The following is a 21,598-nucleotide window of genomic DNA, read 5'->3' as shown; positions in this document are numbered from 1 at the left end:
CATTCTGAAACAAATGAAGCTAAATTCATGAATGAATGAATTTGCTCTCTCTCTATAAAGGCATTTGTCTTGTTCAATGAGCAGGAAATAAATGAAAGTAATAGAAGAGGCTTTGAAGAGTGAATAAAGTTCACAGGCTGTCTCAGTTTTGGCACTCCCTAATTTTGAGAAAGTCATCTTGAAAGTTAAAAGAGCATGAGTCACTTAGACCATAGAGCATTTAGATAAAGGCTGTTTGAATACTAGGTATGTAAAATATTTTTGCAAAATCTCCCATTACTGTAGATATCTTGCCATCTTTTCTTTAGAGTGGATGCTGGAAAAATTCATTATCACAGAAGAGTATTGGACAGAAATGGTCTCATATCAATGCAATCCCATGTCATAAGGCTACCAAGTGGAGCACAGCAACACTCCATTCTTTTACTTCTGACTCGCTTTCACGTTGATAGGTATGTGCCGCTCAGATGTTTGTAATACCTCCAGCGTAGACTTGTGACCTTTTAGTATGATGAAAGTTTGCCCTCATTACCACAGAACCATTAAAATTCCCTGCTATTGACTCTTCTTGATTTCTGTATTAACTCCTCTTCCAGGTGCTGGATAATAAAAGCTTCCCTTTCTTTCAGCTGTGAATAATAGGGTATCCCAGTGCCTGTCACATGACTACATAAGCCTTACTCTGCTCATTGTAGCTTTAGTCGTTCTGTTACGTTTGAGTGTTCTTACTTCAAGCACATTTCTAATGCATTTTGCTTTCCTTTCTTGTGCGTGATTAGAACTTGTGCTCCTATGGCTTGCCGATGAAGTAACAGCCTGGATACTGTTCCCTCAGTCTGGTTCTCTTAGTGACAAATTCTCCTATCTGCTTTTGCACTCATTCTTAGATCATGTTTGAAGCCTATTCACAGCAAGAAAAAAATAAGTATAATTCCTAAAACAGTTTAAGAACACTTCTCAGTTTACATCTTCTAGTGACTATTATTTTATGAAGGTATACAACTCATGCTTATAAAGTTATCCCCATGCTTGTATGTCACATAATTTTATTTTCTTGGTTAGGAGGAGTAAATATGATATTCTGATGGAGAAGCTCTCAAGTATGCTGAGTGCTCGTTCAAACCACATGGAAACGTTAGGAAACTTGAGGGAAGAATTGGTAAGGCTCATGACTCTTTCAAATTCTCACTCATATTTTTATGCAATCTAGATAATTGCTATCAAAGGCAGTCATTCGTACTGCCTGTTTCTAACCTTGCACAATACTTTGGGGTAGAGTATCTTAAGATCCTGCTAGTCTACTGAATCTTTTTTAAAAATCTCTTTTGGGAAGACTGGTCTGTTGCTCTAGATCAAGTTATTCTCCCTGTCTGTCATAAGGAAGGCTTTCTATTCAGTTCACAGCTTCAGAGAAAAGCTTCCCCCCATGTCCAGGCAACAGATATCCGTGTATTTGATTGCTGCTGCTCCCTTGGAGTGCAGAGCTAGGAAGACTCAGATCACCCTGCAGAAGCACCTCTACCTCTGTCTGGTATCTGCACTAGCAGACTTTTAAGATCCACCTCTTGGTACACTGTCCCAAAATATTGTATTTGAAAACTGGCAGTATAAATGTCTCTGATATCAATCACATAAAGAATAGAGACTTGTTGTAGAAAAAGATCATGGAGTTAGAGAGCTCCTTGGTCCTGTGATATTTCTATTTGTTTCTTTGTGAAGATAAAAGTATAGTTCTGTGGATTTCTTGAAATACAGAGTTTTAGGCTACAGTAGTGACTTTTGTCGTTGCTCTTTGCATTAGGGTCTTTGTGAAAGAACTTTCAAACGCCTCTATCAATATATGATGAATGCAGGCCTAGCCAAGGTAATATCTGTCCCATTACAAGATATACACCCTGATGGAGGACCCTACAAGACAAAGAAAGGTAACTAGGACCGTATTTCTGCTTTTTGTGTAATTCTATTTATTCCATTTGATGTATAAACTTCAGATCTTGAATTATAACATGTTTGAGTGAAAGCCTGTCTTTGCAGTTATTTAGAGAACTGTATTAATAAACTAATAAACTTGTAACGCTGCAGACCACTTGAATTAAGTGCATGTTCCACGTTTTTGAGAAACTAGTACTTTACACGTGTTGGATACAGGCAGGTTTGTTGTATCTTAATGTAAGATGTTTCAGTAGATTGTGAGTCCTGGTAAGACTACTGAAGCCAATTCTGAGATTAGGGACAAGGAGCAGTCCGCTGACCTTTCAGGTGGGAAGCTGAAGGATAAATCAAAAAACTATTCTTACAAAAGATTATATAAATAAAAGAAGACCACCATCAGTAAACACCAAACTAAAGAAACAGGCCATTTTAGCAGTAACTGACTGTTGCTGAAAGTCATCAGAGTTTCCCTGGAAATTTCCGTGTCAGACTATGAATGTAAGCTTTGGCAATATTAGCATAATGGCTGTAGCAACAAAAGCCACAACTGGTACCTCTGAATTCTGTAAAGTAGCCAAGAGAGCCAAGAACTGCTATTCAAAGAGCCATGATCCCCTTACGAATGCAAGAAATTCTTTGCTGAGATAGAGGGGGAGACATTAGCTATGACCTTAAGTAATCGGATAACCAACAGGCAATGGAATTTGGTTACAATTGTTAGCAGTTTGAAACTGCAGTGAACAAGGAGTATGAGCCATGAGAGCATCCCCCTTCTTGGAGGTTTGGCTACCTGGGCTCTGGGCCCTTACACAAGTTCAAACGCTTTAGGATTTCGATTGATCACAAGAGGACAATGTCTGTGCATAACTTCTTTTGCATTCAAAGTTATAGGTTTATAGAAACTGTTGATAATTTACAGGCATGTAATGGAAAGATGAAGAGTAGAACTGCATTGAAGAGAGAGAATGAATGAAAGCAACTGCTTTTCAAAGAAGATGCAGATGAAACTTGTATGGGAAAAACTGCAGGAAGCAATTAAAGAAAGAATGAGGAGGACAGTATCACCAAAAGAGTTAATAAAATTGCTGAAACAAATCTGAATCACATTTTACTTAATCTCAGGAAACCCTAAATTGGCAGATTTGCCAGGATAAAAAAGAAAATAGTTCTAAAAGATGAACAAGGTGTTTTTCAGAAATGCAGTGAACTGTTTGTGTGAAAAATTATTAGTTCTCATCACAAATGAGATGGTCCCTACCAGTAAAATGATCATAAAGGAAGATTATTTGCATCATAAAGGAAGAAGTGAAAGAGCCAACAAAATGTGGGGATTTTGAAAAGAAAAAAGTGAATGTTATTACAGGGAGGATAGATTAAGGCCCTTGGTAAGACAATTCCTTCAAATCTCTTAAGCATAGGCGAAGAAAATGTCTCAGCAGGGAAGTTGTATTGTGAACAAAGAAAGCAATGACATAAAGTAGCTACAACATCTAGCAATGTGCTGTACTGAATATGTAAAGAAGTAGCTGAAGGAGTTCTATTAGGAGCAACTTTTGACTGGGAAGATCGTTTGTCATAAAATATATACCTCCGTCCCTTAAGAATATCAGAGGGAGATATACAGAGCAAAATTCAGTTAAGAAGTTCAGTTTCAAGAAGGCATTGCAGATCCTCAAAGATATTCCAGAATGGATCAGGATATGATAAGATCATCATCAAACTGTTGGAAAATGTGTGTTGTGTGTTAGTTATGTGTTATGTGTTTCTGGTTTCAGCAAGTTTCTCAACATACAGTGGCTTGTCATACCTTTAGCCACTTACACTGTTTATCATTGTCATTGATGAAAATCTAGATCCTCTGTTGCATTGTCCTTGAGTCGTATTGTACCAGGTTATGTTTGTTTATACTTCTTCTTACTGAAATCAATGTCAGAGCTGCTCTAATGAGCTCAAGACATTTGCAGGTAAAACCCAGAAGACTAGGCTGTATTGTAAAAAGATAGGGTTTATAATCAGTAATAAAAACAAATCTAACTTCCAGTTTAAGTGTCTACTTAGAAGACAAGGAAATGCAAGAAGTCTGTTTATAAACGTGGTGGCAACACGCAAGGCGCTAGATGCTTTAGTCGTTGGCACAATGGCAGCTGCATTTGCTGCTTAAAATTTTGCCATAAAAATACAAACTGATGAATCTTTAATTTGAATGATGATTCCATCTGAACTTATGGACGTAAAAGCTGAAAATCCACCAGATGCCTTAAAAACTCTAGGTATTAAACTAGGATGAATTAATAACGGCTGAGTTTCATCAGAGTTCAAGATTCTTTAATCTTTGGAGTTATGCAGGAAAGCAGATAGAAATATATGGGACCCACGGAGGATGAAGCCAGAGCATCTGCCATGGAAAGCACGTTACTGGAGCTAAAGTAAAAAGAAATGCTTTTTCAAATACTGCTTGAAGTGAAAACTAATGGGCTGTAGAAACACAGAGGACCTTGTAACAGTGCCTACAGCCCCTGCCAGAGTGTCAGAGCTTTATTACTACTCTAAACAGTGTCTGGCAGCAAAAGGATTCAAACTGGGGAAACAATAATAGGAGCATCTGGCCTGGAGTTTAGTCACATGATTAAGTTACTATGGATTAACTTCATGTCAGCTAGGCTTCAGTAACTGATCCTATACAGACATAGGATAAAATTCATTAACTGAGACCTTAATGAAAAAGATTTTCAACTAAAGTGTTTCTCCTGGCATTTATCACAGAGAACTCTGCCAGAGGAACAGAGATAGCTCTAGAGGTTCAGACCCACTGCTGCAGGATGAATTGGCTGCTCCTGCAGTAGCTGCTGAATTGCTGGACTGTACAAGCTGGCAATGTGCAGTAGCCTAGCATTAGTGTACCTTAAACACTGTGGCCTCTAAATTCTTCAGCAGCTGCTGAATGGCACTGATGATACCGACTCATTCTTGTATCAGGGAGGAGGATCACCGCAGCTATCCCAAGTCATCTGTCCCCACTCTTCTGTAAGATCCCAGAAGGACGAAGCAGGTGGGAGAGCACAGCTAGTGCATGGTAACTGGTTAAGATGTATAACTGAATCATGTTTATGAGTCTTGCGGCTCCCGAGCAGCACGGTTGTAATAACTGAATCATGTTTATGAGTCTTGCGGCTCACGAGCAGCACTGTTGTCTGTCTGTCTTTGTATGCAACAGCCTTAGATTTCTGAGTAGAAAGCTTTCTCTGTTTTCATTGCGTATAGTTATAGTACCTCATGTGTCAACAAACTTAGCCATTCCCTAGGTGCAGAAAGTAATTTGGGATTTGGAGCAAGAAATCTGTAAGTTTAGGTTCTCATACGTTTTTGCACAGAGAACTTCATTAATATAGCTGATCCCATGTGTTATGGAGTCTGCAGACAAAGGCTAAAACAAACCTGTTCTCCTGGTGATGTTGAAACTGTTCAAATAACTGTACGTTTCAGTTGTGCTGCCAGAGCCTACTGGGTGGGGTAGGACTGTTCTATTTGCTCCTTTTTTCAGGAGGCAGGGAATAGCTAGTTGCTCAGTGCATGCTTTCTTCTATATTTGCATACGTGTTGGAGAAGGCGCTAGGATATAAGATAAACTGAGAGTTCCCTTAGGACCCAGGACTTCTAAATGTTGGTAACTGTGGGCAGCACCCAACAGGGCCCACCAGCTGGTGTCTGCTTTAATCAGCTGCTGAGAAAAGGCAATCCTGCATTAAGGAACAAACTTCTGTTACTACCTTTATATCTTCAGAAGCGTGACTGCATTTCATTATGTGATTAGTGTTTGTTGAAAACCAAAAAGGCTTTGAATCTGCAGAATAAAAGGAGGTCTTATACCCTATACATGAGTGATCTCACAGTCAGATCGGTGTTCTGAAGATGTAACTCTGTGGCCCAGCCCTTGCTCATTTCATTGATTTATTTTTACTATTGAGATTTCTCTTCTTACAGCAGCATTTTCCATTCCACTCATAGATCTCTGTATTGGCCATTCTGAATATAGATACAGACATAAAGGTTTAGAGCATCTCAAAAATTCTACTAATTGATATTTTGACGGACTCTTCTAAAGGGAAAAACTGTTGCAATCCTTTCCTAGAAATCGTCAGTTGTCTTTCGTTCCCTACTGCGCTAGTTCTTTTTAGTGTGCTGCTTTTCAGTCCTGCTGAAAGAAATGAAATGGTTTGGAGTTCCTCCTCTCCTTCCCCTTCCCCCCGGTCCCCCCCTCCATTTTATTCAGAACTGTTGCTAATGTTAGTGTTCATATTTACAGGGACCGATGTCATGGTCCGTTGCCTTAAACTAATAAAGGAATTTCGAAAGAAAATGGAAGAGTATCATGATGATGATGAAGAGGAGATAATCACAAAAGCTGTTCAGCCTGTGGATATTGTTTGTGAAAGGGACATGCTCACCCAGGCTTATGAACTAAGTAGGTGATGCAGTAAGACTCTATCTGTGTGTGTGTGTGTTTATGTATAGGATGGTGTTTTTTTCAGCAAAAAGGTGAGTTTTATGTTCAGATTATACTGGGACTATTGGCTTCTGTAGGTGGTTGAGGCAGTCATTTAATCACTTTGTACCTTCGTTCTCTATGTGCAAGAAAGGGAAAATACTTTTCTCCTACCTTTTGGGGCAACCGTTTGGATAGTCAGAGTCTTTGAGGTATAGCATGCCAGTGTTGATCAGAGCTGGGCCTCCCTTGTCGCTGTTTTGGCTTGACGCCATGGCTGCGCTATGAAAGAGCTCAGTCGTGGTTATTAGGCTTTCCAGCATCTCCTCCGAGAAGAACATGATGCTAAATCTTTAACAAGATTTCCTTGATTCTAAACGTCAGTTAGTTATTGGAATTAAGAAAACAGGCAAATGTTAAAAACTTTTAGCATGAAGTATTTCCCCTACTAGTTCATCCTTTCATGTCTTGCTCCTTTATATGCGGGAAAGAACTAATACTTTTTAAATGCTTTGCAAGCTCATTTGTCTTTTAAGGGAGTTAAACACAGTTCACGCTGCTGGCGTTTTTTGTTTGTTTTTTTGATTCAGGCGAATGTATTTTTCATTGGGGCTTTTTTCATAGTTTAAACAAGAACTCAGAATCTGTTTTTCCATAATTGTGTATAGGGGAGGACTTCAGGCTTTTTCCCCTGTTCTGGGACAGTGGTGGTTGCTGACTTGTGACTGGACTTCCTTTCCAGTGCTGCCACTTGTTACCCCTCCCTGAATAATGGCTTACCAATTATTCAGAATCCCCAAAGAAAGGCATCATGGTTGAGAGAGGTAGAAACAGAAAGACCTTGTGCTGGGGATGAGAAAAGGAGAGGAAGGAAATAGTGTTTCCTCTTGTTTTCCCACCCTTTTTTCCTTTCACAATGGAAAAACAAGTATCTGACAGTAGAAAGTTGTCAGGGGAAAGTCCACTCCAGCCTTTAATCTTAAACTCTCACCTTTGAACCTTGTTCTGTCGGGACATTGTTTTGACTGCCCCTCATGTTCCACCAAAACAGCAAAGGCTCTTAAATTAGCATCTACCAGGTTTTAAATACAATGTAATAGACCTTTTTTCTTTCCCAGCGAAATAATCCTAAAGAGGTTCTCTGTGGCAGTATTTGATTGTATATTCTGCGTGCCTATGAAAATGTCTTTATTTGCCTTTTTGTAGTGGTGAATGTTAAGGTTCATATTCTGGCATATGTTTCCAAATTACATAGATTTTAAGACAAGTTTAACTTAATGACAGATATTCAGAGTAAAGTGAATGTATATACAAATGTATGCATCTGCATACATTTCTCTGCATATTATTTCTCTGAGATGTTATCTGATTTTCTTTTCTGAAATAGTTGAAAGCAGAGGAACCAAAGGTATTTCTCAGGCAGAAATTCGATTGGCTATGAATGTGGGGAAGCTAGAAGCACGAATGCTCTGTCGTCTTCTGGAGAGATACAAAGTTGTCAAGGTAATGTCAAAATAAAATAATTCAGGTACTTTTTTAAACTGGAGTTACAATTGTGATTACTGTGGTAATATGTTAAAACGTTGCTAGCCACATAAAGCAGAAATGGAAGGGATTTGACAATTGACGGTGAAAGAGTTTTGGTGAGATAGAAAAGATTTTGACTTCCATTGAGGAAAAGGGATGCAAGGGAAGTGTTCAGAAAGTATTCAGTTAAAATATGCAGAATTTTAACCTGCTATAACTAGCCTGAGGACTAAGCCTAGTTGGCAGAATCTAACATATCTGGTCTCCTAGCACGTTTTTGTTCTGGTTAGATGACCTGACGTTTAATAGTTCAATGACCTAGATGTACAAGCGTTTTTCATTTGGTTTTTCTTGCTATCTGTGATTGGGTGCTTAAGTAATTAAGATTGGGGAAAAAATGCACATTGTCTTATATCTGCTGACTGTATAGAATAAATATTCTGGTGATCCAGCCCAGCTAGTGGGATTCTACTAGGCACAGCTTCACCGCGTTCCATAGTAACGTTGTCCTCAGCACTATGAAGCAGGTTCACCCTCCAAAACAAGCCAGGGCAGAGAAATAGGCCTCAACACTGCCTCAGGTGGCCTCAACCACTTCCCACTGATAGCAGTAACTGATTTAGGTAACCTGAGTGAGGTAGGAAGTCTGCACCTCCTGTGGGCTGGTTCTTTATGCAGATGAGCTTAAGCGTGTCTCAACTCAAAATATCCGTTTTGGTTCATCTTTGACTATAAGACAACTTTTATTTTGCAACACTAATTACTCTCCTTAACGTCTCTACTGAAGGAGGCCTCTCTGTAGGTCTAGTTTTATGGCTCTACTTGCCCTTTGAAAGCGTCAATACGTTCTGAAAAATCAGATACTTTTATAGAGGTTATGGTAGTTAAGCTCTTTATTTCCGGGTATCTGATTATTTATTTCATTTTCACTCCAACAAGTTTGACCTACAGATAAACATACTTTAGCTGTCCTTTCTAACACATACCTCCTCCCCTCCCACAGAGATTCAGTAACTGCCATCTTCCTTCAGTAGAGCATTGTTTTAATAAGATTTTGTCATTTGGTAAAAAGTTTTGTAGAGCTAAAAAAAATGCATAAATCATTTGAGTATTTAAATATACTTTTATCTAAGTCAAATGCGAAGAAGAAACGTTTCTTCACTGATAGGCTAAGTGTTCAGGTTTCCAGATGCTTAAAAGCACCAGATGTAGTAGACAGGATAACAGCAGCGTCACCCAAGTCTGATTCAATTTGATAACCTTTATGTTGCAGTTATTTTGTAGAAAAGTTTTCTGAAAAAAAAAAAAAATTGATTTCCAGTCTCAATACTTATGGTTTGTTCTTGCTTAGGTGTTTCTACGTCCCACATACTGTGGTCATTTCATTTTAATATGCAGGGAATACCAATGTATTTGTTTTTCAGCTAGAATATTCTTTTGTTTTTCATATGCTGAGTTTGGTTAACGTTTTTGTTATTAAAAAAAAAAAAAAGGACAATAATATTTTGATATGAGCGGAGAACAGCTGGAAAATTTTCCCACTGCTGACACTGGAGGACAGACAGCGAGGATGGAGAAGTAAGGTAGTAAAATAATGTTCATACTATTTTTTAGGGTTTTATGGAGGATGAAGGTCGTCAGAGGACAACAAAGTATATTTCATACATTTTTGCAGAAGAGAGCGATTTAAACCGTCAGTTTGAGAGAGAGAAGGCTCGGAGTGAGCAGTTAGCTACAGTTACTTTGGGTCTAGTGCCGGAAGATTCCCCGCCTGTGGAAGATATGTCTCTTGGAGAAGAAGACACCTTTCTCTCAGAGTCTGACAATGAAGAGGAAGTGAAATACAGCAAGAAGAAAGGAAAAGGTCAGAAGGCCAACTCAAGTTCTCTGTTGAAATTAAGTTTCCAAGGTGGTCCCCATCAGTCAACACCAGTTAAAGGTAGATCATGGAGATTTGGAGAGAATCCTGCATTTTTCTGATGGCTCTTTTTATAAATTTCATATGCTATTAGCTTCGTTAAGTTTTAGTTTGATCTTAAATTTATTTTTACGTCTATTCCAGTATTTCCTTGCTTTTTTGATGTTTTCTTTTCCCAAATCTTGCTTTGTTTTGGAATACTGTAGATGTGATAAACTCTGGGGATTCTCAGGGCTGAAGTGTGTTCCAATGTCTCTGTGTGCCAGAGCAACCTTCTGGTTATCGCTCATCACTAGGAAAACACATCTGCCTCTCCTTAACCATAAGCCAGTTCTCCCCTTTGCCGCATGCAAATGAAATGGGCTCACACACCTTGCTTGCTCTTTGTATTTGCAGAATTTTTTCAGGTGGCTTGAAGAGCTGAGATGATTCAGCAGAGGGTCAGATGAATTTTCAAAACTCTTGCAAGGAAGCAGGCAGGACCATGTGGCTAGGAACAATCACAATGGGGAAATCATGACAGCTAGCAGCCAGTTTGGCGTAAGCTACTGGCAGGAGCCATAGCCTTGGATAAATTTATCTCCCTTAGTTGTTCTAGGAGGCACTGACAAGGTGTCTGTCATGGGCCCTGTTTTTCAAAATAACTTACAGCTCAGGTTATTTCCATTAGAGAGCACCCTCTTATGTTATGTCCACTAGAGAGCACTAGCTTTTAAAGTCCTCAAAGACTGCAGAAAGGGTCTGGACAGACTTTATAGTTCTTGAAACATGTTTTATTTCTCCTTCAATAAGGAGGTAGGTAAGCTGTGCCTCTCATTAAAATGCATTGTTTTATTCCATGCAAATATCTTAGATGCAGGAGATAACACAGGAGCTGACAAGACCAGCTAATTAACATTTTTTCAAATCAAAACAGATCTAAAATTGTTACCTCTTCAGCCGTATTTTTTCAGTTGGATGTGTATGGTATTGAGCCTTCTATTCTGCATCTGTACGTAGGCAAGTGTATTTGTCACAAAACTTTAAGTAGAATGAATGCGTGTAGCCCTATACTGTCTCCGTGACTTGAGACCAGGTAAGATGGCAACTAACGACCTGAGCAGTAGGCTTGGGATGACTGACCCTCAACCTCATTCACTTAAGCATATTGTAACACAATATGTCTCAAGAAGCAGATTGCTTCATCTTTCTCTTGAGAGATTTAGAGCCTCTTTAGGCAAAAGCTGTCTACTTCTTGAGGACAGAGTTTGGAGGGGATGGTGGTTTATTGTAACCCTTTGAACGTTCCTACCACTCCTCGAATGAACTCCAGGGAAGAGAGGAGAGCAGATCTCCATATCTGATGGAGTAATACCAAATCCTTGTTCTCATTCTGCTTTTAGTAAGAGTCCTTCCTATCAGGTTTCTGGCAGAACCTGAGAATCTGAGAGACAGAAACTCCCCTTTCTTCAGACAGCAGTTCCTGGATAAGCTAATCTGGCCCCTCATGGCCATAGAACAGTCTGCCTCTGGAAGAGGCTTCTGCCTGGAGAAGAGCGTAATTTGTAGAATGCACATTCAGAACTCACTCTTTTTTTTTTTTTTTTTTTTTTTTTTAAACTTTTAGAGACCAAGTGCAATCATTTTTGAGCAAATCCTTGCTTCCAGCAGGGAAGAAAGATATGTGAAAAATGGAGCGGTATGCTTTCAAGTACACTACCCTGTGTGGTCAATGGAAGACCTTTAATGTAGAGAGAGAAGCTGAACATTTGCAGGAATTTGTAAGAGCAGAACAGTTACAAGGCCCCCTTTCTGGCTTTTTACTCTTAAACCAGGCTCAAAGCCAGCAGCTGTGAAGTCTGTAGGGAAGAAGCTGCCTTCCCCTCGTATTCCTGAAGAGTATGAGGCACCAGACAACTTATCAGGGGAGAATTCTACTTTGGAAGCTCTGAAGCAGGAGGCCAGTCTTTCCACCTACGCTCATTCCACTGATGAAGATGGGGATGTGGCTGTGGTTGAGGAGGTCAGACTTGAAGACCCCAGGGTAAGATCACACATTTTGATATTTAACATGTTATTGTTGGTATTGCTCTCTGAGCTAACAGTTACGTACACCTACAGCAAGTTTTCAAGCTATTGTTTTTGTGCTCATTTATGGGATTGATTTTTTTTTTTAATTTCATTTTTTTCATCTTTCCATATTTCTGTGCACTCATGTGGTTCTATGCGTATTCATTGTTAGAATCTGTAATGATTCCGTTTTTCTTTTAGGCATGGAGATTTTTTTCCAATGCATGCAGTTTGTTAAAAATGGCTTTTTCTGCTAAAAATCCCGAACATGCCACGTTGGGTCTTGTGCTGCCTCAACTGTATTGTTAGTGGTGCTGCAGCTATATAAAGTTAAATTAGGAATTTCTTAAGGAAACCACATCCATAGTTTGGGTGCAGTGTAATTATAACCTAAAATCTAAAATATTTGAGTGGTTGGGAAGGTAGGTATCCAAACTGCAGTGCTGGGTTTAGTTCCTTCACACTCTACATATTCCTTATGTTGACTTAACGCATGTCATAGTTTTATGTTTGACTGTGCACACAAGTGCTGCCTTTCATCTGATCTGCCTTCTCTAAACTAGGTGGTGCAAATGGTCTTGGACATGTAAGCTGTGCAGCCTCGCTACCACTCACAGGACTGAGCCTGAGATAAGAAGCCTTTCTGAGGGGCAGGCTATGTTGACTTGGACTCAGTGCTATGTTAATGCAGTTAGCTTTCTTTGCCAAAACTCTCAAGTTCAACTGGCTAGGAACATGGGCAGACAGAATGCATAAACCTCTGCCTAAGACTAAGGCCGATGGCTAGGGTTTGTTACAAATAAATACATCAAAACACTGAATTGCTAAGGCAGTTGTGTGAGGAGCTAACATTAGGCTACTGACATTGGATAATTTGTGTAACATTTTTATTTTCTCCGTATTGTGTATGAAAAGACCTGTGGCCAAAAGAAGAAGGAAAAGCGATCCAGAGCAACAGTAGTGGAGCGATCTCATGAAACATACAGGCTGCTGAAGCGTCGAAATCTCATTGTGGAAGCTGTCCGAAACCTCCGGCTAATTGAAAGCTTGTTCACGTGAGTCTGTCTGAAAATCATGTAATAGGGGCTTTATGCATTGTGGTGGTATAATCACTGCTTTAGCAGTAATGATGTGTGTTTAGTCCATTGTTAGCTTTTCTTGTCCCTTATAGCAGTATTTTACATTCTATAAAGATGAAAAGGATAGCAGATGGGAGGGAGAAGGGCTGTAGTGTAGTTATACTGAAGCTTAAAAATGAATCAGCTGTTTGGAAGCAACAATAGTTTCTCTGCAGATGATTGTGCAAGTTGATTTTTATACATCATATGTCCTGTCAATAAAGATCAGAGAACTTTTTTTTCCCCTCACAGTATGCCAGTGCCTGGGGTTACATAGTAAGATGCAGCACTTCCCTGCATTCATCTGCATATGTTTTATTTGATTTCTGCTTTGTTTCAAATTTTATCTTTTGTTATTCTGTCATTGATGGTAGAGACTCTTATCTTCATGTCAATCAGTCATCACTGGCTTCCTGGATTCTAGTGGTGGCCCAAAAGATTACATTTTTTTTCCATTTTATGTGGGATGGTTATATGTCTTCTCATGGCTTGTCTTGTCTGGGCTAGAGAGATTTCCCTGAGTGTTATAACGTCTTTCAGCCTCTTAAGATGCCATTCAAAGAGAAATGAAAATTCTGGTGCTCTCCTGGAGTCCCAGCTTCCAGACTGACCAGACACTTTTGTGGCAGATCCGATTGTACCATCCCATCTTTCATGTCAGCATGTAAGATCCTGGCACATAAATACACACAGGGTTGCTTTCCAAAGGAATTTAGTAAGAAATCATGGCCTTATTCTCATCCAGTTTGATAATTTTGAGACTTTTGTCATCTAGCCCGCTTGCAAAGTGTTGTGAAACTGTAGTCTGGTGTATATGGCACGTGGCATCATCACAGGTCATCTAGCCAAAACCAGGAACAGGTTTAGAAGCTATTTCAAATTTTTGCTGTCTCCTTCAGTGCTGCCAACAGGTTCAGAACTGTTTTTCCAAGATTAAAAGAGTCAGAAACAGGGCCTGGGACACTTGTGCAAAAGTATATGAAAACAAGCATTAGAGATAGGCTGTAAGCATGTTTCTGCAGACTACTACAAGGGAAGAACTACTTGGAGTTTGGAGCATTGCTGGGCTTAAAATACAGGGTGCTTTTTTCATCTTCTAGGCTTCAAAAAATGGTCATGGATCAAGAGAAGCAAGAAGGCGTCTCTACCAAATGCTGCAAAAAGTCTATCATCCGATTGGTGCAGAAGCTTGCACGAGAAGGGCTCCTCAGACTCTATCGTACTACAGTCATTCAAGATGGCATTAGTAAAAAGGTGACTGCTCCAACTCTGGCAACAGAAGCAGCTTTTCTCCTAGTCTTTAGCAAAGCTCTAGCAAAGTGTTTTGAGCCTTTTTTCTGAAATATTTGGAGGACTTTACTTTTTGTAGGAGAGCTCACAGTTGAGCTGCCCACAAGCTACATGTCCTAAACCAAGCTACATGAAAACCAGATCAGTACTTTCAATTATCGTGCTCCAGATAGTTCCCAGACCCAGAAATGGTCTAGAGATAAAAATCTCTAAATCTCCCTTTTAAGAGGTTCAGCTGTTTGTCAAACACACAATTCATGGTTATCTCCCTGTGCTGTTCAAGCTGCAACACAATTTGTGTTTAATCCACTTCTGAAATCTAGGGGTATATGAGAAATCATTAGTTAACTTCTGAGTTGAAATTTATAGCATGTGATCTATTTTTTATATATATATATTTTTTTTTAAACAAAATCCATTATTTGCGTTTTATGGAAGCTTTATGGAAGCAAAATGTATGTAGTTTAATTTTGTTTTATAAAACAGACAGTTGTCATGTAACTTATTAGTGTGATATGTTCATAAGCAGGGATAGAAACAATCTATTGAAAATTACCTGCTGCACAATTACTGTAAAGCACATATGAAAACTTACTTACCTGAACCGTGTGTGTGTACACTTTCAGCAATAATGAATCAGTTTCATGTTATGAAGCATGGGATTTCATTCATATTTTTCAGCCTAATACTTGCAAGTTCAAATTTTTCTTCCCAAAATATTTCAGATAAAAAAGAAAAGGAAGCTTGAACATATGAGATGGCTGTTTATTCGTACAGAGACCATGCAACCCAGCCTCTTCATAGATAAACAATGGGATTTTTGCTCCAACAGCATTAGCATTCTGTGAACTATGAAAACTTTACAGGATGCATAGGACATCCATTGTGGCTACCCTTAACTAACTGGCTGTTAACCTTTGATAAATTATGCAGCTGATTAAGAGCCAATATCACCATAACTAGCTTTTGTTTTCTGCTACTCTAAACAGGTAGAGTTTGTTGTTCATCCTTCTGTGAGTCCTAGTGATCCCCTTGTAAAAAGTGCCATTGAGCAGGTGCGTTTCCGAATCTCCAATTCAAGCACAGCAAACAGGCAAGTTGCAACGATCTGTATGATTTGTGTGGAACTTGGCTTATTATGTCTAATACATGCAAAAACATATGGAGGAAATAAATACAACGTAAGCAAAAGAAAAATTAGCCTTATCTTTAGCAATAGAGAAATCAAAGTGCGAGGATAAAGCAACATCCTGAATGTCTCCCAAAATCGTGAGAGGAGAGCAACTGAATTCTGATCCCTTGAACTTTAAGCCTCAACTTCAAGGTTTAGTTTTCCCCATGCTCCTTTTGCTGTATGCATTTCAGAGAGGCTATCTTCTCTTGGTGTGTCACTAGCCCAGCTAGTCTGGAACAGCCCTATTTAAAAAGTCTTACCCATGCACAGAGAATGAGGCTTATCTATGGGCCAAACTAAGCTGCTTAATTTTTGGTCCTTTGGTTAGTAGTGGACTTATAGCCTGGGTTAGTCCAATAATCCTGGTGTGGTGTTCGGACAAAGTGTGCGATTCACTGTAGGTGCAGACAGAAATAGGAGAATGCTATGGTTGAATAAGGAATAAATTCCAGCTGTGTTTCTTTTGAGACTTAGGCATTTGCTTGCCTATGTGAAATGTGGGCAGATAAACAAATCCTCACAGAGAGACTACTAATTCCAGTATAGACATTAACTTACTAATTTGCTAAAGATTTAAACTTCAATTTTTGGCTCATTTGCAAGCCTTAGGTGCCTTTTGGAGAAAACTGGTTCACTCTTTTCCTTTAAAACATCCACCAAAGGAAGATGAGCTGGAGCTGATATCTGGTAGTTTGAGCACTTTCTTATGAGGAGGAGGATCTGAGGGGATTCCAGTTTGCATCTTCTACTTCTCAGCATGTTAGTCCTAAGTGTAGGCTGAGATCATTGTCCAAGCACCAGTCCCCTGGGCAGCAGAGTGTGTAAGATCCATGAGTTTGGAGACAAAGCATAATCAAGGAACGTGATTGTGTAGCCTCATAAGGCCACTTCCCTAAGAGGAGGTTTTGATCACTTCTTCAGGGACTATTTATGCATTCTCAAATGAAAATCACAAGCTTCTAGTTGTCCTCTATTAATCTTTCTAGACATAAGGCACAAGGAGTCTCCTATCAAGCTGTTTGTCTTTGAGAACAGAGTTGTGCATGATAAATTCCATTGCCTGGTTTATCTTTCCAAATAAACCCATAAAAGGACCTCTTCAGTCCTCGGAATCAATGCTACTCTTATTCAATATCATTTCATGGAAGCAAGTTCAAAGCCATCCTCCTTTTGCAAAGAGGAGATTTGCATTTCTTTTAGTCATCAGCCCCAGTGATGCCATCTCTGTTCGATTTAGATAAGACTTGAGTGTCTGCTTGAGTTCTACCAAAGTGCTGTGTGGTTTTAATACAGGATTAAAGTTCCCCAGACACCGACATCCCAGGAGCATGCTGAGGAAGAAAATCTGGGGCAAGAGGCTGTTCCTGATTCCGGAGAAACGGAGGAAAGCTCTTGTAAAGCTGAAAATAATAATCGGGCAAGGAAAAGTGATGAAAAAATGGGCATAACACAGTTAAAAAATTACCACCCTGTTACAGGTACGTTTAACTTTGTTCTTCTGACATCTTTCGCTTCCCCTTCTATTATTAATGACCACTCTCAGATGTGTTGTAAGATGTGTGTATTTTTTGTTTTTGTTCTTCTTTTGTAGAGATGTCTTATATTAGAGGCAGCCTCAGCTAGGGAGCACTGTCCAATGTCCTTTGACTTTTCTTTAGAATTGTGAAATGCAGCATTTTCATTTATTACTACTTCACTGCCATTCATAACTTAAATTTATCTTCATTTGCCCACCTTTCCTTCCAGTTTTCTTCACATCAGTTATGCAGAGTTAGCTATTTTACCTGTGTTAATCCATTTTTAATTTCTGTTTGGCACTTAATCTTTTCTCCCAGTTCCAGGGCTTGGGCGTTCTCTTGGCTTTCTTCCCAAAATGCCCCGTTTAAGAATGGTCCACATGTTCCTCTGGTACTTAATTTATGGTCACCCTTTAAATGGAACGCGACAAAAATTAGGTGCTGATGGTGAGAAAAAAGGCAACAAGCAAGGGCTGGATGTGAATGCTGCTGCACTTCAAGCCCGACCAGAGGAAACAGATGGGACTGTACAAAGTATGACAACTGTGGTGAATCCCGAAATCACTGCACAAGAGACTGAAGTAGAATTGTCTAATGAAACAGGTGAGAGGTGGCACATCCTAGCTTTACCACAAATTTTGCTCTGCTTCAGTATCATATTTCCGTAACTGAGAATATGATTTCAGTGAAAATGCTTTAAGGTAGGAACACAAAGGCTTGATGCTAGGAAAAAAGTATTCAGAGATTATTAATGGCTTGTTCTCAGGTTGAATGTCATATAGGGTCTTTGTTCTGGTTCCAATCCTAATTAATATTTTTCCTAATTACTTGGATAATGCAATAAAGTAGGTTCAAATTGTGGATGATAACAAGCTGGAGGTTTGCTAGTAATTTGGAGAGCAGGATTTGAATTCAGAATGATCTTAAATTAATTGGAGAGATGGTCTAGAGTGAAATTGAGTTTCAGTAGGGATAGGTCCACACTGAAACCATAGTTCCATAAGTACTATTAAGTTCATCTAAAAAATGTTGCCACCTTCTATTTCTTATACAAAAAGATGTAGTAAGGAGGAGAGGATACATGTCTGTCAAGGTGAAAAAGGATGTTAGAAGTAGTTGATAAATTGTTCTCCATGCTGTTGGGTGTAGAAAAAGAAATAATGGCATTGGGTATCCAGGAGATTTTTTCATATTGTAAGGATAGGTGAGCCATGGAACAGATTGTCTTGGGGGAAAAATAAGTTTTATGGGGGCGGTGTAGGTATCCTTTTCATATTTCAAAGCATGAGAATGCATTACATTGGTGGTTTTCAGCCATGCGCTAAAATATCTGTGTAAGCTAAGAAAGAAAAGCAAACTTATTGTCAGTAGGCTTAAACGTGCTTTTCAAGAGACTTCACGAACACTGAAAAAAACTGCAAAAGTCCTCTGCAAAAAAAGATTGAAAATCTGTGAGTTAGATGATTTTTAGGTCATTTTAGATTTTCAGATTTCTACTCTATGAACTGCCAAATGTGTTCTGCTTGAACATTCACAGTAAAATTCATTAAAAGGTAGACCTTGTTTTAGCCTTCTGTGTTTCCTTGTGTCCGATGTCCAAATGAAGTTTGCCATGGTTTGCCCTGTCTGAATCTAAGCCGGTCTTCTTGTTCTTAGTGTACGTGGATGATGCGTCATGGATGCGCTATGTCCCTCCTCTCCCAGTTCATAGAGAGTTTGGATTTGGATGGGCTCTTGTTAGTGACATTCTTCTCTGCTTGCCTCTCTCCATCTTTGTTCAGATAGTGCAAGTCAGCTACAAGGTATAGTGCTTTTTCTTTGTTTCACGTTTGGTTCAATGTAAAATCTAATAGTAGCTGCTGTACCTGTAAACAGTAACAGATATCCTATTAGTCTGTTTTAACAAAATTCACCAGTAGCGAGTAGAGACTTTAATTATTGATAGTTTCTTTTAAATAAAAATTAGTTGCTTTTATAGCCACACTGTAAAAGATGTATAGCCCTGTAATGCAGGAAATTCTTCAGGTAATATTTTGCAAAGAGCTTTTTGTAACCTGCCTAGTTGATTAACATGAGAATCACAGAATAACAGAACAGTTGAAGTTGGAAGGGACCTTTAGAGATCATCTAGTCCAAGCCCCCTGCTGAAGCAGGGTTACCTACAGCAGGTTGCCTAGGGCTCTGTCCAAACGACTCTTGAATATCTCCAAAGATGGAGACTCCACAACCTCTGTAGGCAACCTGTTCCAGTGCTCAGTCACCCTCACAGTAACAAAGTTTTTCCTTATGTTCAGAAGGGACTTCCTGTGTTTCGGTATGTGCCCGTTGCTTCTTGTCCTGTCACTGGGCACTACTGAAAAAAGTCTGGCTCTATCCTCTTTACACCCTCCCTTCAGATATTTATATGCATTTATAAGATCCCCCCTCAGTGTTCTCCCAGCCTTTCCTCATTTGAGATACACTCTAGTCCCTTAATCATCTTTAATCATCCCTTTAATCAGCCTTTTGCTGGCCTTGAATAATGTTTAACCATTTTACAAAAGCAGTAATACTTGCTCAAAAATACTTCTGTAGGCAGTTCTGATAAGAAAGCTTGATACTTTAAAGGATAATTATCTTTCCCTTTTTGATTAACTTATAAAATAATTTTAGGTGGATGGCCTTGAGGATTTTTTACATGATCCACAGAAAAAGCACACACTGATCAGATTTCTTCCAAGGTCAGTCCGACAACAGCTTCTCTATAAAAGGTAAGCAGATGAGTCAAAGTAAATGGCTGTAGGGAGGGAACAGCAGTGGTTGACTGTTTTCTCAGTTATTTCTATTTGTGTTAAAGAGAACTTTAATCTAAAACAAGGGTCATCAGTCTTCGAAGGATAGTCTGCAAAATTGTATTTTCCTCTCTCAAATAGAAGGTAATAAGAAATTAATGAACAATATTCATGCATGCTGACAGGCAGTCTTTGAGAGCTGGGAGACTCTGTCCTTCACAACTCACCAACAGGATGAACAGCTTCTGTTCAAAACACACTCCTGCTGCTAAATTCAGAATTTAATAGAGTCTAAATGTTGCTGTCCTTCATAAATCTCTCAGAAGATGCCACGTTTCCCAGTGCCAGCCTCTCATACATACCATTTAGATTCTACCCGCGTGCTCTCAGTGGCATGTCCGCCATTGTTTACCATTCCTCATCTAGAAGATTTAGAAACTGAGATTGGACTGAGGAAAAGGAAGGAAAGCAACATTAAAGCAAAGTGACTTGAATACGTGGAACTAGCAGCACTATTGTGAGCTCCATTACTGTTTGTAGTAATGCTGTTAGTTCCCCCAGGAAGTCATTGCCACAGGTATGGATTTGGTTGGTTGGAGGCTTTTACGACATTCTGCAAATCTGCAAACATGTCTTTGGCAAGAGAGCAGTGCTAGACAGTGTCAGCTGCGAAGACTTGTGGTCAGGTTAGTCTCTCTTATGGCACTGGTTTCTCTTCAGAAAAATCTGATCTAGTTGTCTCAGGTTTCCAGTTCCTAATGTATTACTTCCTAAATCTTAGTAACAAGCAACCTGGATTTCTGAAATTTTCTGAAACTGGCAAACTCCATCTGATAGCTGTGTGCAAATCAGTGTGATACATAGTCAAATTGCCTCTTTGCCCCTCCATTCATCAAAACTTCTGACTTTACCAAATTGGGTCGTTATTTGTGGGACTGCCAAATGATCTTTCTGAACCTTACAGAACATTCCTGCCAAAATACAAGTCCTATTTAACAGTATAGACAAACTTAGAGCTTAGTGAAGTTAAATGTGGACAAAATTGGATTTTTCCTAAACTCTGTCTCAGAAACTAGATCTTGCAAAAGCTTCCCAAAACTTCTAGAATTTTACAGTTTTCCTTTTAAAAAAAAAAAAAAAAGTAACAATAGGTAGATACACAGTGTGGAAAATGTGACATTTTTTGCTTTGCTGAAGCTTATAAGCAACTGAAAGCAGTGTCTTAGAGCAGGTAGTTCTAAACAACCTTAACTACAAATCTCAAAGGATTGTTGCCCGTTTCTTTGTATGGATATATGTGAAGTTCTGTCAGCCCATATTTACCATCATTTCCTCTCACTTGTTCTCACTTCTTTTCATAATACAAAATTGTCTACAGTTCTGCTTGTGTTCTGACCTTCTTTAACTCATTGGTACATTCAGTATCTCTGGCAAATTTTGTTCTTTGAAAACAAAATTTTGCCATTAATCAGCTAAAATAGTAGTGTTTCTGATTTGAGGAAAGGAAATTTGGGCTTTGGGGTTTCATATGTTTTCCACAGGCTGATGATTCAAAGAAAATATCACTCTAGAAATTCTGAAACCCAGTATTTTTCAAAAAGCAGCAAGTTTCCTGAAACTTGAGGCAGCTCCATAATAACGTTTGCTGGTATCGTTGTAATCACTGTACTCACGAGTACTAATTGTAATGCTTCTGCAGGAGGTACATCTTTTCAGTGGTAGAAAATCTTCAGAGATTGTGTTATATGGGACTAGTACAGTTTGGTCCAACAGAGAAGTTTCAAGACAAAGATCAGGTAATTTTTTGAGATCTTAATCG

The 21,598-nt window shown here is 39.1% G+C and overlaps 1 protein-coding gene across 2 annotated transcripts in view; it reads left to right on the top strand.

Moving 5' to 3' along the window:
* Positions 1-21,598, top strand: part of GTF3C1 (general transcription factor IIIC subunit 1) — a 58,863-nt gene that overhangs the window by 6,260 nt on the left and 31,005 nt on the right. Inside the window, exons 4-18 of one of the 2 annotated variants that reach the window (XM_068909118.1) lie at positions 309-452; positions 1,063-1,159; positions 1,802-1,925; positions 6,236-6,394; positions 7,803-7,918; positions 9,557-9,806; positions 11,675-11,883; positions 12,825-12,964; positions 14,128-14,281; positions 15,307-15,410; positions 16,785-16,969; positions 17,327-17,611; positions 18,665-18,810; positions 19,661-19,758; positions 21,479-21,575. In XM_068909118.1, the coding sequence (XP_068765219.1) occupies positions 309-452; positions 1,063-1,159; positions 1,802-1,925; positions 6,236-6,394; positions 7,803-7,918; positions 9,557-9,806; positions 11,675-11,883; positions 12,825-12,964; positions 14,128-14,281; positions 15,307-15,410; positions 16,785-16,969; positions 17,327-17,611; positions 18,665-18,810; positions 19,661-19,758; positions 21,479-21,575 (2,308 nt within the window). Of the gene's footprint in view, positions 1-308; positions 453-1,062; positions 1,160-1,801; positions 1,926-6,235; positions 6,395-7,802; positions 7,919-9,556; positions 9,882-11,674; positions 11,884-12,824; positions 12,965-14,127; positions 14,282-15,306; positions 15,411-16,784; positions 16,970-17,326; positions 17,612-18,664; positions 18,811-19,660; positions 19,759-21,478; positions 21,576-21,598 lie in introns of both variants that reach the window. The other variant, XM_068909117.1, reaches the window with a different exon arrangement.

The sequence above is a fragment of the Struthio camelus genome, chromosome 15 (assembly GCF_040807025.1).
Source record: "Struthio camelus isolate bStrCam1 chromosome 15, bStrCam1.hap1, whole genome shotgun sequence".
Classification (NCBI taxonomy): Eukaryota; Metazoa; Chordata; class Aves; order Struthioniformes; family Struthionidae; genus Struthio; species Struthio camelus.
The sequence above is the reverse complement of the archived record's forward strand: the minus strand, read 5'-3'. Positions and strand labels throughout refer to the sequence as shown.